At 36.9% G+C, this 18975-nt stretch overlaps 1 protein-coding gene across 19 annotated transcripts in view; it reads left to right on the top strand.

Moving 5' to 3' along the window:
• DST (dystonin) overlaps positions 1-18975 on the top strand; it is a 1587602-nt gene that overhangs the window by 1430406 nt on the left and 138221 nt on the right. For 13 of the 19 annotated variants that reach the window (XM_050788752.1, XM_050788754.1, XM_050788756.1 and 10 more), the window contains 4 exons: positions 8283-8411; positions 11196-11284; positions 12232-12367; positions 13451-18955. In XM_050788752.1, coding sequence (XP_050644709.1) covers positions 8283-8411; positions 11196-11284; positions 12232-12367; positions 13451-18955 — 5859 coding nt within the window. Of the gene's footprint in view, positions 1-2050; positions 4781-5347; positions 8169-8282; positions 8412-11195; positions 11285-12231; positions 12368-13450; positions 18956-18975 lie in introns of those variants that run through there. The other 6 variants (XM_050788765.1, XM_050788769.1, XM_050788768.1 and 3 more) reach the window with 2 other exon arrangements.

Here is an 18975-nt window from a genome sequence, read left to right as displayed (position 1 = left end):
AGATTGAGGAAGATTTAGATAAAAGTTAAGGAAGTTATTTTTATACAATTAAGTTTGAGATCCACAAGAAAGCAAGTCAGCAATTGGACTAAATTATTTCTAGTAATTTTTCTCACATATGCTAAAAAACTCAAAGAGTTATCCAGACAACATGATTTCTTTTTTTTTTTTTTTTTTTTTCCCCCCCCGAGACCTCTGTTGCCCAGGCTGGAGTGCAGTGGCGCGATCTCAGCTCATGGCAACCTGCGCCTCCTGGGTTCAAGTAATTCACTGCCTCAGCCTTCTGAGTAGCTGGGATTACAGGCGCCTGCCACCACGCCGGGCTAATTTTTGTATTTTTAGTAGAGATGGGGTTTCACCATGTTGGCCAGGCTTGTCTTGAACTCCTGACCTCATAATCCACCCACCTTGGGCTCCCAAAGTGCTGGGATTACAGGCGTGAGCCACCACGCCCAGAATAGATTCTTAACAAATCCCTGCATTGACTAATGAAGACATTGAGGGTTCAACAACAGATATTTTCTTTCTGAGGGAATTTTTAGTTTTTTGAAATCTGAGCATGACCAAGAAAAAGAAATGGCTCAGAATTTCTTAGCAATAGTTAAGTTTTAAAGGAGGTTTGATAAAGAACTGAGACTGTCTTAGAAATAACCTCCTCAAGAAATATTGAAAACTTAGTATTTAAATAGATAAAATGCTCACGTGTCACAGGATTGACCCTGATACTAAAATAAAGAAAATAGAGTATTGGAGATAACAGGTTATGAGATTTGTTTCTGTATGAATTATTATTAGAAACCTTATTTAGATTAGCAGAGAAAACGACTGAAATTCTCATCAAAATTATTGGAGATCAAGAAATTAGAGGAAGCAAAATAAGATGTGTGGTCTGTAATAGAAATTAAATTCTTGAAATTCACCAAAGCTTCTCAATGAAAACAAATCTGTCTGAAATAATTTCTCTATTCCTGTTTAAATTATTTTATGGTGATCTTGAGTTGATGATACAAAACTAACAACACTAGAGTATTAATAAAGAGAAATTAAATTGTAATTGTAAACTAATCCTGATCATGTAGTTCTGTAATCAGTGTAAAGCATACTCCTCCCAGCTGACATTGATTCTGTCCCTAGAAGAGTAAAAAATTTTTCTTATAATTTTTTCTATACATTGGAGCTGAATCCTTAAGTATATATTTAAAAGCTATTGTACTTAACAAATATCTTTATATTTATGGAGTATTTAAAGGTACTTGTCAAAGTGATTCATATGAGGCATGTTATTAACAACAGCAACAAAATCTCTGAGTATATGAAGCACATCTTTTCCAAAGACGTCAGGACTGTAGCTGCCTTTGCATTAGCAATTCTGATGATTATAATTGTCATAATATGGCAAGTATAAACAAATAAGGGATCTGACTTTACAAATTTCAAGTTATTATATAATTTTCCTTCTTCCCCATGTTATTTCCTAATTTGGCTCTGTGTTCTAAAATTCTGTGCTTTGCTTTTTTAACCATAAGACATGGGAATATAAGTATCATTTTTAAATTTCTATCAGGCTAGAAAACTAAATTCTTTAGCGTCATTTGGTTCCTATGTGTTGGGTGTTCTTCCTACCTCTTAGGATTATGTTGCATGCAAGAGAAGAAAGGGCACCGTTGTGAGAGTTTTATTTCCCACTTTGTCACTCACCCAATGTGAGTTTGCAGAATATCTATCTTCCTCATTTCTCCCTTTCCTCATCTGTTGTAAGTTCCCTTCTTGCTATAAAATTCTAAGCTAGCTAATTTTTAAAATAAAATTATTCCTGAGGGACAAAAAGATATTCTTCAGAGAACCTGTCGTGAAGGATTTTTTGTCCTCTACTGCTGACTTTCTGAAGCTTCCTCTCTGAAGAAGGTGATGCTGCTGGTGGTGGTGGTGATAGCACTTGTTCTGCATTTGAGTTCACTTGGTTTTGTAAGTACTTTTATGAACATTGATTCATACGTCGTAAGCTATTTTGAACAGAACAGGCTTGACACTTTCAAAATGTCTCTTGTAGATTAAAAGGTGTAAGGAGACTTCTGAACATGGGGCATATTCAGATCTGCTTCAGCGTCAGAAGGCAACAGTGCTTGAGAATAGCAAACTTACAGGAAAGATAAGTGAGCTGGAAAGAATGGTAGCTGAACTAAAGAAACAAAAGTCCCGAGTAGAGGAAGAACTTCCGAAGGTCAGGGAGGCTGCAGAAAATGAATTGAGAAAGCAGCAGAGAAATGTAGAAGATATCTCTCTGCAGAAGATAAGGGCTGAAAGTGAAGCCAAGCAGTACCGCAGGGAACTTGAAACCATTGTGAGAGAGAAGGAAGCCGCTGAAAGAGAACTGGAGCGGGTGAGGCAGCTCACCATAGAGGCCGAGGCCAAAAGAGCTGCCGTGGAAGAGAACCTCCTGAATTTTCGGAATCAGTTGGAGGAAAACACCTTCACCAGAAGAACACTGGAAGACCATCTTAAAAGAAAAGATTTAAGTCTCAATGATTTGGAGCAACAAAAAAATAAATTAACGGAAGAATTAAGAAGAAAGAGAGACAATGAGGAAGAACTCTTGAAGCTGATAAAGCAGATGGAAAAAGACTTTGCATTTCAGAAACAGGTAGCAGAGAAACAGTTGAAAGAAAAGCAGAGAATTGAATTGGAAGCAAGAAGAAAAATAACTGAAATTCAGTATACATGTAGAGAAAATGCATTGCCAGTATGTGCGATCACACAGGCTACATCATGCAGGGCAGTAACAGGTCTCCAGCAAGAACATGACAAACAGAAAGCAGAAGAACTCAAACAGCAGGTAGATGAACTAACAGCTGCCAATAGAAAGGCTGAACAAGATATGAGAGAACTGACATATGAACTTAATGCCCTCCAGCTTGAAAAAACGTCATCTGAGGAAAAGGCTCGTTTGCTAAAAGATAAACTAGATGAAACAAATAATACACTCAGATGCCTTAAGTTGGAGTTGGAAAGGAAGGATCAGGCAGAGAAAGGGTATTCTCAACAACTCAGAGAGCTTGGTAGGCAATTGAACCAAACCACAGGTAAGGCTGAAGAAGCCATGCAAGAAGCTAATGATCTCAAGAAAATAAAGCACAATTATCAGTTAGAATTAGAATCTCTTCATCATGAAAAAGGGAAGCTACAAAGAGAAGTAGACAGAATCACAAGGGCACATGCCATAGCTGAGAAGAGTATTCAGCATTTAAATTCACAAATTCATTCTTTTCGAGATGAGAAAGAATTAGAAAGACTACGAATCTGCCAGAGAAAATCAGATCATCTAAAAGAACAATTTGAGAAAAGCCATGAGCAGTTGCTTAAAAATATCAAAGCTGAAAAAGAAAATAATGATAAAATCCAAAGGCTCAATGAAGAATTGGAGAAAAGTAATGAGTGTGCAGAAATGCTAAAACAAAAAGTAGAGGAGCTTACTAGGCAGAATAATGAAACCAAATTAATGATGCGGAGAATTCAGGCAGAATCAGAGAATGTAGTTTTAGAGAAACAAACTATCCAGCAAAGATGTGAAGCACTGAAAATTCAGGCAGATGGTTTTAAAGATCAGCTACGCAGCACAAATGAACACTTGCATAAACAGACAAAAACAGAGCAGGATTTTCAAAGAAAAATTAAATGCCTAGAGGAAGACCTGGCGAAAAGTCAAAATTTAGTAAGTGAATTTAAGCAAAAGTGTGACCAACAGAACATTATCATCCAGAATACCGAGAAAGAAGTTAGAAATCTGAATGCGGAGCTGAATGCTTCCAAGGAAGAGAAGCGACGTGGGGAGCAGAAAGTTCAGCTACAGCAAGCACAGGTGCAAGAGTTAAATAACAGGTTGAAAAAAGTACAAGATGAATTACACTTAAAGACCATAGAGGAGCAGATGACCCACAGAAAGATGGTTCTGTTTCAGGAAGAATCTGATAAATTCAAACAGTCAGCAGAGGAGTTTCGGAAGAAGATGGAAAAATTAATGGAGTCCAAAGTCATCACTGAAAATGATATTTCAGGCATTAAGCTTGACTTTGTGTCTCTTCAACAAGAAAACTGTAGAGCCCAAGAAAACGCTAAGCTTTGTGAAACAAACATTAAAGAACTTGAAAGACAGCTTCAACAGTATCGTGAACAAATGCAGCAAGGGCAGCACGTGGAAGCAAATCATTACCAAAAGTGTCGGAAACTTGAGGATGAGCTGATAGCCCAGAAGTGTGAGGTTGAAAACCTGAAGCAAAAAATGGACCAGCAGATCAAAGAGCATGAACATCAATTAGTTTTGCTCCAGTGTGAAATTAAAAAAAAGAACACAGCCAAAGACTGTACCTTCAAACCAGATTTTGAGATGACAGTGAAGGAGTGCCAACACTCTGGAGAGCTGTCCTCTAGAAACACTGGACACCTTCATCCAACACCCAGATCCCCTCTGTTGAGATGGACTCAAGAACCACAGCCATTGGAAGAAAAGTGGCAACATCGGGTTGTTGAACAAATACCAAAAGAAGTCCAATTCCAGCCACCAGGGGCTCCACTTGAGAAAGAGAAAAGCCAGCAGTGTTACTCTGAGTACTTTTCTCAGACAAGCACCAAATTACAGATAACTTTTGATGAGACAAACCCTATTACAAGACTATCTGAAATTGAGAAGATAAGAGACCAAGCCCTGAACAATTCTAGACCACCTGTTAGGTATCAAGATAACGCATGTGAAATGGAACTGGTGAAGCTTTTGACACCCTTAGAGGTATGCTCTGTGTTCTGAGACCTTATCAGCTACCTAATGTCAAGTTTCTTCATTTGTTTCCTTTCTCTCCTAGACTAAATTTTTAAAACAATTTTGAATATGATTGGCTCTTTGTAGTTCTGACAGAAAAATAATGCTATACTTTTTCTGGTAACTTACTTGAATCTTTATTATAAATTAACACTTTAATTTTTGAATGTTTGAGATTAAACATATAGATGTAATAGATATACTGTTATATCTGTGGAGATACATTTTGAAATATGTGACTATCAAAAAAGCTAGAAGTACCAAGCAGTTAGCTTTAACTTCTAACATATTCTGTGGCTAGATTTTTGTCTTAGTCTTTAAAGATATAATTTTAATACCTTTAATTGTCATCTAAGATAAAATTCAGACTCTGAAAATAATATAATACTTATTCCCGAACCCTCCTTGGTTTGAAAGTTTTCTTCTTTTCACTAATCTCATCTTTGTAATTCAAAGAATTATGTTTGGATTGAGAATGAGTAAAGTAACATAATGTTCTTGAGTTGACTTTTAACATTTTATAAATTCCTGTTACAGATAGCTAAGAACAAGCAGTATGATATGCATACAGAAGTCACAACATTAAAACAAGAAAAAAACCCAGTTCCCAGTGCTGAAGAATGGATGCTTGAAGGGTGCAGAGCATCTGGTGGACTCAAGAAAGGGGATTTCCTTAAGAAGGGCTTAGAACCAGAGATCTTCCAGAACTTTGATGGTGATCATGCATGTTCAGTTAGGGATGATGAATTTAAGTTCCAAGGGCTTAGGCATACTGTGACTGCCAGGCAGTTGGTGGAAGCTAAGCTTCTGGACATGAGAACAATTGAGCAGCTGCGACTCGGTCTTAAGACTGTTGAAGAAGTTCAGAAAACTCTTAATAAGTTTTTGACGAAAGCCACCTCAATTGCAGGGCTTTACCTAGAATCTACAAAAGAAAAGATTTCATTTGCCTCAGCGGCCAAGAGAATCATAATAGACAAAATGATGGCTTTGGCATTTTTAGAAGCTCAGGCTGCAACAGGTTTTATAATTGATCCCATTTCAGGTCAGATATATTCTGTTGAAGATGCAGTTCTTAAAGGAGTTGTTGACCCCGAATTCAGAATTAGGCTTCTTGAGGCAGAGAAGGCAGCTGTGGGATATTCATATTCTTCTAAGACATTGTCAGTGTTTCAAGCTATGGAAAATAGAATGCTTGACAGACAAAAAGGTAAACATATCTTAGAAGCCCAGATTGCCAGTGGGGGTGTCATTGACCCCGTGAGAGGCATTCGTGTTCCTCCAGAAATTGCTCTGCAGCAGGGGTTGTTGAATAATGCCATCTTACAGTTTTTACATGAGCCATCCAGCAACACAAGAGTTTTCCTTAATCCCAATAACAAGCAAGCTCTGTATTACTCAGAATTACTGCAAATGTGTGTATTTGATGTAGAGTCCCAATGCTTTCTGTTTCCATTTGGGGAGAGGAACATTTCCAATCTCAATGTCCAAAAAACTCATAGAATTTCTGTAGTAGATACTAAAACAGGGTCAGAATTGACTGCGTATGAGGCTTTCCAGAGAAACCTGATTGAGAAAAGTATATATCTTGAACTTTCAGGGCAGCAATATCAGTGGAAGGAAGCTACATTTTTTGAATCCTATGGGCATTCTTCTCATATGCTGACTGATACTAAAACAGGATTAAATTTCAATATTAATGAGGCTATAGAGCAGGGAACAATTGACAAAGCCTTGGTCAAAAAGTATCAGGAAGGTCTCATCACACTTACAGAACTTGCTGATACTTTGCTGAGCCGGTTAGTTCCCAAGAAAGATTTGAACAGTCCTATTGCAGGGTATTGGTTGACTGCTAGTGGGGAAAGGATCTCTGTACTAAAAGCCTCCCGTAGAAATTTGGTTGATCGGATTACTGCCCTCAGATGCCTTGAAGCCCAAGTCAGTACAGGGGGCATAATTGATCCTCTTACTGGCAAAAAGTACCGAGTAGCTGAAGCTTTGCATAGAGGCCTGGTTGATGAGGGGTTTGCCCAGCAGTTGCGACAGTGTGAATTAGTAATCACAGGGATTGGCCATCCCATCACTAACAAAATGATGTCAGTGGTGGAAGCTGTGAATGCAAATATTATAAATAAGGAAATGGGAATCCGATGTTTGGAATTTCAATACTTGACAGGAGGGTTGATAGAACCACAGGGTCACTCTCGATTATCAATAGAAGAGGCTCTCCAAGTAGGTATTATAGATGTCCTCATTGCCACAAAACTCAAAGATCAAAAGTCATATATCAGAAATATAATATGTCCTCAGACAAAAAGAAAGTTGACATATAAAGAAGCCTTAGAAAAAGCTGATTTTGATTTCCACACAGGACTTAAACTGTTAGAAGTATCTGAGCCCTTGATGACAGGAATTTCTAGCCTCTACTATTCTTCCTAATAGGACATGTTTAAATAACTGTGCAAGGGGTGATGCTGGCTGGTTCATGCCACTTTTTCAGAGTATGATCATATCGGCTACGTATGCAGTCTGTGAATTATGTAACATACTCTTTCTTGAGGGCTGCAAATTGCTGAGTGCTCAAAGTAGAGTAAGTTTTAAATTGAAAATTACATAAGATTTAATGCCCTTCAAATGGTTTCATTTAGCCTTGAGAATGGTTTTTTGAAACTTGGCCACACTAAAATGATTTTTTTTTTACATAGAATATGGGATAAACTTGATGAACTCCAAGTTCACAGCATCATTTCTTCAGAACTCCCCTTCATTGAATAGTGATCATTTATTAAATGATACACTGCACTCACTGAAAGAACATGTCATGAAGCACCGTGGAATCAAAGAGAAAGATATAAATTCGTTCCCACAGCCTTCAAGCTGCAGTGTTTTAGATTGCTTCGAAAAATGAAAAAGTTTTGCCTTTTTCTGTATATAGTGACCTTCTTTGCATATTAAAATATTTACCACAACATCTCATTTCTAGTTAAGTCTTTGCACTTGAAAGCTAACGTTATGAATATTGTGTGTTGGAGGAGGGGAAGGATTTTTCTTCATTCTGTGTGTCTTCCTTATGTGTATAGTAGACATTCTGTATTCTGTCAGCCTTCTATGATACCTTTTTGTCAGTACAATTATGATTGTAATGCTAATGCAAAGGCAGCAATTCAAAGATCTTCTAGTGCTTCATGAATAAAGTTGAGATTTAAAATTTGTGACATTGATGGAACAGCTGGGAGGTTAGACCAATCATTAAGGAATGTATGCCATAGCTTTCTTTGCTACCATAAACATTTTGGAGGTGCATCTGCTATGTGACATGGCAAATATGGTTAAGTGAATGAATAAAATGTTTTAGTAACCTGTGTGTGATGAAAAAAAACATTTTTACATTCTTGTTTGCTATGGAGAGGTCAGTTTAATAGCTAAGTCATTTAATGGAGTGTATATTTTTCTTACCGCTCACAACTGTCAGAAGTCACTGGAAGAAGAAAAGAAAGAGCATGTTGAAAAAGCCAAAGAATTGCAGAAATGGGTATCAAATATCAGCAAGACATTGAAAGATGCAGAGAAGGCTGGGAAACCTCCCTTCTCTATGCAAAAGGTATTCACAGAAGTCTGGGTTTAACAATAATAATATCAGAGATGTTAACTGAGTTGACACAGTTTACCTAGCACAATGTTTAATTTTTATCTTAATTTTCCCATTGTTATAGGCCACTATAATGCAAATCAGAACGATTAAATAACTTGCCCAAAGAATCAAAGTTAGTGTGTGGCAGAAGAAGCCGTTTAATTCCAAAGCCTGAATGATACATATTGTTCTTATTTTTTAGTAAATGAATTCAGTATACTGCTTTTCCTAATAGTTAGGTCTGCTTCCTGATTATTACAATGAGAATAGCTGAAGAGCATAGTCATTCTGTTGTATGTCTAGAGTAGATCCAGGCACTCCATGTCATAAAGATATGTCATCTTATTTTTACAGATGTAAACATAAAAAGTTTCAAGAACAATGAAAATACACACTAGGATATTAACATTCTTGATTATTGATTTTAGTTGTGCTTTTCTGGGTCTTTTCCATCTCATAAGGAAGTGTCTACAGTCAATCACTGGAAATTCTAGATACCATCTTTTATCCTAGTGAATTCTTTAGTCTTAATGGGCTATCTTCTGTATCCCAACTGCTTAGTGTTATGTTGGATGGCCACAGCTTGGGAGATGTCCCTGGTATCTATTGGACTGTATCACTTGAAGCTCTTAGGATGTTGGTAGTTGGGGTGTAAATTTTAATACTGCTGCTGCTGGCGATAGCAGTGGGATTGTTACTGTACTAAAAAAATAAATTTCCGCTAAGATAAGAAGGATTTTTCTCAAGGAATACTTTCCTACACTGCCCTCCTGCTCTTGTCTGACATTTAGAAATTTCAAGGGCTATCATCCAATCTTAATATTTAGCTCCCACTTTATCTAGCTCTGCATCAGTATTTGTCATCTATTAAAATAGACATTGTTGATACGACTAAATAGGGGAAAGCATCAGTGACTTGTCCTATTTTGGCTGTGATATGAGGCAAGTGTTCCTTATTTGAGGTTCTTCCTTGGAGAAGTTTACAGACCAGAGTATATACTTGAAACGTTGCTCAATTGAAATAAAGTATTCGCTCATCGTCTTACATACTATATATGTGAGATGTGGAAGATATGTGGGAGATGTAGGAAAACACTTGCATTTGGTGCTTTACACCAAAAAGCTTCAAGTAATTTTAATACATATATTTCATGTAAAATATCCTTTTCCCTTTTTTTCCCCTCATTAAATAGACAACTAAAATGGGGACATAAAGCTTAACAAAGATTCGTTGGGATAATAAGTTTCTTTTAAGAAATATGGATTATAAACCCTTGGTATTTTTATATTCTGTAGTTTTTTAAAAATATATATATATACATATTTATATATTTGAGACAGGGTCTTGCTCTGTCACCCAGGCTGGAGTGCAGTGGCATGATCACAGCTCACTGGAGCCACAACCTTCCAAGCTCAAGTGATCCTCCTGCCTCAGCCTCCCAAGTAGCTGGAACTGCAGACACATGCCACCACACCTGGCAAATAAAAAAAAAATTTTTGTAGACATTCTTTAGTTTTAAATTCTCCAAAACATTACTAAGTCAGATTTAGACCTAGTACCCTAGATACTTCTTAATGCAGATGATGGCATTAATTATAACTAAGAACAGTTGATGGTTGTTCTGTTAAAGGAAATTTTAGTTAATATAAGTGTGTCCTTCAAAAGTCAATGCAGCCTCATGATTATCTATAGTCACGAAAAATAAACTTTAAATTGACTCTGAATAAACTTCATTGGCCCATCTTTTCATTGGCCCATTATTTCCTAATTTCTGCTCATTTAAAAGAATGGCAATTTCTGAAATAAGGGATTTGGAAATGATATACTGAGGGATTAGGAGAAAGTATTATGACCTCTGGCTTTTCCCCAAACAGATCAATTTTATTTCTCTGACAGATGACAGTCACAAATGACTTTTACAAAGTGGGTCTTAGCTTTAGAAATTAATTTTTTTAATAGTTAAAATTTTTTTTTAGATAGGATCTTACTCTGTCGCTCATGTGGGAGTGTAGTGGCACGACCTCAGCTCACTGTAACCTCCCCTTCCCCCGCTCAAGCAATTCTGCCTCAGCCTCGTGAGTAGCTTGGACTACAGGCATGAGCCAAAAATACTTGGATACTTTTTGTGTTTTTCGTAAAGACAAGATTTCACCGTGTTGCCCAGGCTAGTCTCAAACGCCTGAGCTCAAAACAATCTGCCTGCCTTGGCCTCCCAGAATGCTGGGATTACAGGCATGAGCCACCGCTCTCAGCTAGAAATTCTTTATTCTGGGTCTGTATACCTACAGATTATTACTTCTGCCATAATTTTTTCAAAAGGAACATTGTATCTAGGAGCTTGGCAGAAGGAAGATACCCTTTGGAAGTAGTGTCCCACAGTCATGTGTCTTTTTGAGTACCGCAGTGCACAAGGATGACACTGGGCCAGTGCTGAGTGCCCTCCACCTCCACTGCAGGTGGAGGCCACCTTTATCCACAGCTGGACTAGGACAGATGCAGGAAATGTATAATGTATTATTATTTTCTCTTGAAAATGACGACATTAAGGATAGAGAGAGGAGCTTTCCTGATGGATTCTAAATAAAATACTCTTATCTAGACCTATGGATGGCTAATAACTGATAGGTTATTCACTTGGGTCACCCAGAAAACAGACTAGGTTTTGACTAAAGCTTGATGAATTTCTTTTTTTTAAATACTGTTGTTTACTCCTTTTGGAGGAAGAGTTTGAATGTGCCTTCTTTACCTTACAGATCTCCAGTGAGGAAATATCAACCAAAAAGGAACAGTTATCAGAAACACTTCAAGCTATGCAGCTTTTTTTGGCAAAACATGGAGATAAGTATGTTGGCTGTCATTAGCTCTTTCATTCTAAGTGGGGAAGTGTTCTTAAAAGCTTTCAGCAAAACAGAGGTGGTAAATTTTCATTGCAATGTTAAAAATGGGACTCAGACTAATCACAATTTACTTAATATAGTAAAGAGTATCGACTTAGTAATTTGATTAATTGTCACTTTTAATCTTTCTTACAACTTTGAAATGTTCTTATTATCCCCATGGAAACAGGCTCAGAGCTTAAGAATTAATAGCAAGTGGGAGGTAGAGTACAAACTCCAAGTCAAGTCTTAAATCTAAGTAGTACTCTGTGAGACTTATTCTTTGGAAAATATTTATAAATATGGTCTTCATTTTCTTAGCTGAGACCTATGGCAGCTTCATTTCTCATATTTTATCCCTACTTTTTGCAACAAAGCACTTTGTATATTTCAATCAATGCTTCACTCAGGGAAGGAATCCACCTTTTTCTTAAACCTTTTTGGATGTCCTCCTTTGGATTATTTCAGAATGACTTTATAATACACCTTAGCAAATCAGGTTAATCCCCTTATAAATTTCCTCTTTATTTGTGCTTTAGTCTAAACAAGTTTCATCTTGAGAAATGGTACTGATGGAAATGGAAATCCCCTTTTACATGTTGGGATTAACAATGAGATCTTACCCTCTGTCAGATAGCAGCAATTGTTATTTTGGAAGTTTGTATGTTAAATAAGTGTCAATACATTAGTTTGCACCCTTTCCTTCAGTCCTTTTCTCAGGCAAGGGAAAGATCCTTAGATATTTTTAAGGCCATTCTTAATTTTTCTATAGTCATACTGAGACCGGAGCAATATGTATGTGAGACTATATTTTATTTTACGATAATGTGACAAAATTTTTGAACCTAATACATCATCTTTATTTCTTGAGGATGACTTGCATTAGTCTTTTTATCATTTCTGGTTATTTTAGAATGACAGATGAAGAAAGAAATGAATTGGAAAAACAAGTGAAAACTCTTCAAGAAAGTTATAATTTATTATTCAGTGAATCTCTGAAACAGCTACAAGAATCACAAACCTCAGGAGATGTAAAGGTAGAGGAGAAGGTAATATTATTTATTTAAACACGAGGCTGTTTCAAGAAGCTTAGTTTGATTGCATGGCTCTGGAAATCTATGTCAATAATAAAGAAATGACCTTGAATTTTGTACGTAGTTAAAACATGGATTGAGTTTATTTAAATGTTTGGAGATTCCAGTGTTGTTTATTAAATGCAATCTTATACGTGCTGATCATCAGTTTCTGTGACATCTTAATCTCTGCCTTGCATGGTAAAAGAAAAAGATCATTCATTCTTCTAACTCTTCTCTTTAAAAGCCATTCTTCTGGTGTAGTAGGTATTTTAATATGATAGGCTATAAAAGAGCCTGTGGGTCATCTCTAAAGGTGGCATTAATGTATTATAGAGTTTGTTTGATTTTCAGAGATATCCATGAGGTTTATTTGAGTACTACAAGGCCATACATTATAGTGAGGATGCCCCAGCATCTTCTTAAAGTGTAAATCATTTAAAATTTGACTGGTACTTAAACTTTTAAAACTTGACAGTGTATATCAACAGGCCTAACATAATATTCAGTATTGAAAAAGTTATCTTTGTATTTAATTTCATTACTCCTGGGAATACTTTCCACATAATTTGTCACGTTTTAGGGGTATGTAACAATTTTTCTAGTTTCTTAGTTTTTGACTATCTTTGAAGAAGTCTGTATGCTGTAAACATCAATAGCATGGGGTTTGATAATCTCTTTCATGCCACTAGACTCTAATCTCACCTAAATGCAGAAAGCATGGTTTGCCTTCTCGATATGTGTTCTGTTTTCTCACTATCATCATCTACTCTGTTGTGTCCTCACTAACCTTGTCAATATACACGATATTAAGTTTTCAATTCACAGATGCATGTTGTTTTCAAAGCTTTTATCACATCCTGTGCTGTTGAATAGATCACTGACATAGATCACTTGTGCATTTGAACTGCCTAACATTCACAACATTGCTGCGCCTTGGTAAGTAGAGGATTTTTATGTTGAAATGTATTATTTACTTTTTAAAAAACCTAACTTGCATGAAACTCCACCCACCCTTGTGTAACAGAGTGACCTGAGATTTTTGCATTTTCCTTTCAGCTGGATAAAGTGATTGCAGGCACCATCGATCAGACAACTGGAGAAGTCCTTTCAGTCTTTCAAGCAGTTTTAAGAGGCCTCATTGACTATGACACAGGAATTAGGTTGCTCGAGACACAGCTAATGATTTCTGGTCTAATTTCACCAGAATTAAGAAAGTCCTTTGAACTTAACGATGCCAAAAGTCATGGCCTTATTGATGAACAAATTCTGTGCCAACTCAAAGAACTAAATAAAGCTAAGGAGATTATTTCTGCTGCGTCACCTACTACAATTCCAGTACTGGATGCTCTGGCTCAAAGCATGATATCAGAATCCATGGCCATCAAAGTTCTTGAGATACTGCTTTCTACAGGCGCTCTGGTTATTCCAGCCACAGGAGAACAGTTGACCCTACAGAAGGCTTTCCAACAGAACTTGGTTTCCTCAGCATTATTTTCTAAAGTTCTGGAAAGACAAAATATGTGCAAAGATCTTATTGACCCCTGCACCTCTGAGAAGGTTTCTTTAATAGATATGGTACAAAGAAGTACTTTACAGGAAAACACGGGGATGTGGCTTCTACCTGTGAGACCACAAGAAGGAGGTAGAATAACATTAAAATGTGGAAGAAACTTAAGCATTTTAAGAGCAGCTCATGAAGGTCTCATAGATCGTGAAACCACGTTTAGGTTATTAAGTGCACAGCTTCTTTCTGGAGGTCTGATCAATTCCAATTCTGGCCAAAGAATGACTGTTGAAGAAGCTGTCAGAGAAGGGGTGATTGACAGGGACACTGCTAGCAGTATCCTCACATATCAGGTTCAAACTGGTGGAATCATCCAGTCAAACCCTGCCAAACGTTTAACTGTAGACGAAGCAGTACAGTGTGATTTAATAACGTCCAGCAGTGCTCTTCTGGTACTGGAAGCTCAACGAGGCTATGTTGGACTCATTTGGCCCCATTCTGGTGAAATATTTCCCACATCATCTTCCTTGCAGCAAGAGTTGATTACAAATGAATTGGCCTACAAAATCCTGAATAGCAGGCAAAAAATAGCTGCTCTTTATATTCCAGAAAGTTCTCAAGTCATTGGTTTGGATGCTGCTAAACAGCTAGGAATTATAGACAATAACACAGCATCAATTTTAAAAAATATAATACTGCCTGATAAAATGCCAGATTTAGGAGATTTAGAAGCTTGTAAAAACGCCAGAAGATGGCTCTCTTTTTGTAAATTTCAACCCTCCACAGTTCATGATTACGGACAAGAAGAGGATGTTTTTGATGGAGAAGAACCTGTCACTACTCAGACCTCAGAACAAACTAAAAAATTATTTCTATCTTATTTAATGATAAATAGCTATATGGATGCAAACACAGGGCAAAGGCTTTTGCTGTACGATGGAGACTTGGATGAGGCTGTTGGCATGCTACTGGAAGGCTGTCATGCAGAATTTGATGGAGATACAGCCATAAAAGAATGTCTCGATGTCTTAAGCTCCTCTGGTGTATTTCTTAATAATGCTTCAGGTAGAGAAAAGGATGAATGTACAACTGCACCAAGTAGTTTCAATAAATGTCACTGTGGAGAACCTGAACATGAAGAGACTCCTGAAAATAGAAAGTGTGCTGTAGATGAATTATTTCATGAAATGGGAAATAATGTTATCAATAGTGAATTTTCTCAGTCAGAAAAACCGGCAAGTACAATATCAATTGATCCTAAAGTTAACAGTTCACCCAGTGTGTGTGTTCCCAGTCCCATATCACATTTAACACAGACTGAACTTGCAGACATTAGCATGCTTAGAAATGACTCTGAAAACATACTTACAAACTATGAAAATCAAAGCCAAGTGGAAACAAAAGAACATGCAAGTGAATGTAGTCATTCTAAAAACATTCAAAACTTTCCAGGTGATTTGATAGAAAATCCTATTGTAAAATCGAAAATGAAAAAATTCTGTGGTGTGAATGAAACAGAGAATGAAGATAATACAAACAGGGATTCGCCTATCTTTGACTATTCCCCCAGGCTAAGTGCCTTGTTAAGTCATGATAAATTGAGGCACCGTCAGGGAAGTTTTAATGATACACACACCCCAGAGAGCAATGGAAATAAGTGTGAAGCCCAAACGTTATCATTCAGTGACAAAACCATGTTATCAGGTCAAAGAATAGGAGAAAAATTTCAAGACCAGTTTCTGGGAATTGCAGCTATTAACATCAGTTTACCGGGAGAGCAGTATGGACAGAAATCTTTAAATATGATTTCTAGTAATCCTCAAGTACAATGTCACAATGATAAATACATTTCAGATACTTCTGGTGAGGATAAGAAAACACATCCTGGTTTTCAGCAGATGCCTGAAGACAAGAAAAATGAGTCTGAAGTAGAAGAGTATTCCTGTGCTGTGACTCCAGGGGGTGATACTGATAATGCCATTGTATCTCTTACCTCTGCTACACCATTGCTTGATGAAACCATCAGTGCTGGTGACTATGAAACGTCACTGCTGAATGATCAGCAGAATGACACAGGAACAGACACTGATAGTGATGATGATTTTTATGACACTCCCTTGTTTGAAGACGATGACCATGATTCTCTGCTTCTTGATGGTGATGATCATGATTGCCTGCACCCTGAGGACTATGACACACTGCAAGAGGAAAACGATGAGATGGCTTCTCCTGCTGATGTTTTTTATGATGTCTTAAAAGAGAACGAAAATTCCGTGGTTCCCCAAGGGGCACTAGCTGGTAGCTTAAGTGTGAAGGGCAAAGCACAGTGTCGTCAGGATTTCCTCATGAATGTTGAGAAAGATGAATTAGATTCTGGTGAAAAAATACATTTAAATCCCGTTGACTCAGATAAGGTGAATAGACAGTTGCTGGAAACTGGATCAGAAAGGGAATGCACAAATATCCTTGAAGGAGATGAATCTGACTCATTGACTGATTATGATATTGTAGGAGGAAAAGAGAGCTTCACCGCATCATTAAAATTTGATGACAATGGCAGTTGGAGAGTAAGAAAGGAAGAGTATGTAACTGTACAGGAATTTCACTCTGATACTGATCATTTAGATTCTATGCAAAGTGAAAAAAGTTATGGGGATTATATATATGACAGTAATGATCAGGATGATGATGATAATGATGGCATTGATGAAGAAGGAGGATGTATAAGAGATGAGAATGGAAAGCGCAGGTGCCAAGATGTGGCTGAAGATATGGATATCCAGTTGTGTGCCTCTATTGTAAATGAAAACAGTGATGAAAATAAAAATACTAATAAAATGATTCTTCTGGATAAAATGCACAGTTGTAGCTCTTTAGAAAAACAGCAAAGGGTAAATGTTGTACAGCTAGCATCACCTAGTGAAAATAGCTTAGCTACTGAAGAAGGCAACCTTCCAGAATATACAATTGAGATTGTTGGAAAAAGCAAAGAAAATCTGTTGAATCATGAGATGGTACTTAAGGATTTATTGCTGCCTATCATTAAAGACACTGAATCTGAAAAAACTTTTGGCCCTGCCAGTATTTCACATAATAATAATATCAGTTCAACTTCTGAATTAGGTAATGATCTGGCAAACACAAAGGTTAAGTTGATTCAAGGGTCAGAATTGCCAGAATTGACTGATTCTGTGAAAGGTAAAGATCAATATTTTAAGAATATGGCACCAAAAATTGACTCATCTCTTGATCACATCATATGTACTGAGCCTGATTTGATGGGAAAACCTGCTGAGGAAAGCCATTTGTCATCGATGGCCTCTGTAACTGACAAAGATCCTCAAGGAAATGGAAGTGATGTCATTAAAGGGAGAGATGGCAAAAGTGATATTCTAATAGAAGATGAAACATCAATTCAGAAAATGTACTTGGGTGAAGGAGAAGTGCTTGTAGAAGGTCTAGTAGAAGAAGAAAATAGGCATCTCAAACTTTTGCCTGGTGAAAATACAAGGGATAGTTTCAAGTTAATTAATAGTCAGTTTCCATTTTCACAAATCACAAACAATGAAGAACTTAATCAGAAAGGAAGCCTTAAAAAAGCAACTGTAACTCTTAAAGATGAACCAAATAATCTACAAATAATAGTTAGTAAAAGTCCTGTTCAGTTTGAGAATCTTGAAGAAATTTTTGACACATCAGTTTCCAAAGAGATGAGTGATGACATCACTTCAGACATTACATCATGGGAAGGGAATACACATTTTGAGGAGTCATTCACTGATGGACCTGAGAAAGAGCTTGATCTGTTTACTTATTTAAAACATTGTGCTAAAAATATAAAAGCAAAAGGTGTAGCCAAACCAAATGAAGATGTCCCAAGCCATGTTTTAATAACTGCCCCTCCCATGAAAGAACATTTACAATTAGGAGTTAATAATACAAAAGAGAAGTCCACTAGTACCCAGAAAGACTCACCTGTTAATGAGATGATCCAAAGTAATGATCTTTGTAGTAAAGAAAGCATCTCAGGAGGAGGAACAGAAATTTCTCAGTTCACACCAGAAAGTATTGAAGCCACACTTTCAATATTATCTCTTAAACATGTAGAAGATGTTGGGAAAAATGATTTTCTGCAGTCAGACCAGTGTGCAAATGGATTAGGAAATGATAACTCCAGTAACACTTTAAATACTGACTATTCATTCTTAGAAATTAGTAATAAGAAAGAAAGAATCGAGCAACAGCTACCAAAAGAACAAGCCTTGTCTCCAAGACCCCAAGAAAAGGAGGTTGAGATTCCCGAATTGTCTCAGGTGTTTGTGGAGGATGTAAAGGATATCTTAAAAAGCAGGTTGAAAGAAGGTCATATGAACCCTCAAGAGGGTGAAGAACCTTCAGCCTGTGCAGACACTGAAATTTTAGTTCAAAATTTAATTAAACAGATTACCACATCACAGTTGGTAAATGAAGCATCTACTGTGCCCAGCGACTCTCAGATGAGTGACTCTTCTGGAGTTTCCCCCATGAGTAACTCATCAGAATTAAAGGCAGAAAGTAGAGATGATCCTTTCTGTCTTGGAAATCTTAAGTCTGAGCTTCTCCTTAATATATTGAAGCAAGATCAACATAGCCAGAAAATTACAGGACTATTTGAATTGATGAGAGAATTAACTCATATGGAGTATGACCTAGAGAAAAGAGGCATTACATCTAAAGTACTTCCACTGCAACTTGAAAATATTTTCTACAAGCTGCTTGCTGATGGATATTCAGAAAAAATAGAACATGCTGGAGACTTTAATCAAAACGCATGTTCTACATCTGAGATGATGGAAGAAAAGCCACACATTCTTAGTGATATTAAAAGCAAAGAAGTAAACCACTATTCTCCTAATTTAGAAACTGTAAAAGAAATTGGACTAGAAAGCTCTACTGTGTGTGCATCAGCATTGCCAAGAGATGAGAAGCTTAAGGATCTGTGTGATGATTTCCCAAGCCATTTGGAATGTATTTCAGGGTCAAAAGAAATGGCTTCTGGGGATAGCTCAACCGAACAAGTAAGTTGACTTATACATTT

The sequence above is a fragment of the Macaca thibetana genome, chromosome 4 (assembly GCF_024542745.1).
Source record: "Macaca thibetana thibetana isolate TM-01 chromosome 4, ASM2454274v1, whole genome shotgun sequence".
NCBI classification, from domain to species: domain Eukaryota; kingdom Metazoa; phylum Chordata; class Mammalia; order Primates; family Cercopithecidae; genus Macaca; species Macaca thibetana.
Note: the sequence above shows the minus strand (reverse complement) of the source record. Positions and strands in the feature narration are given on the sequence as shown.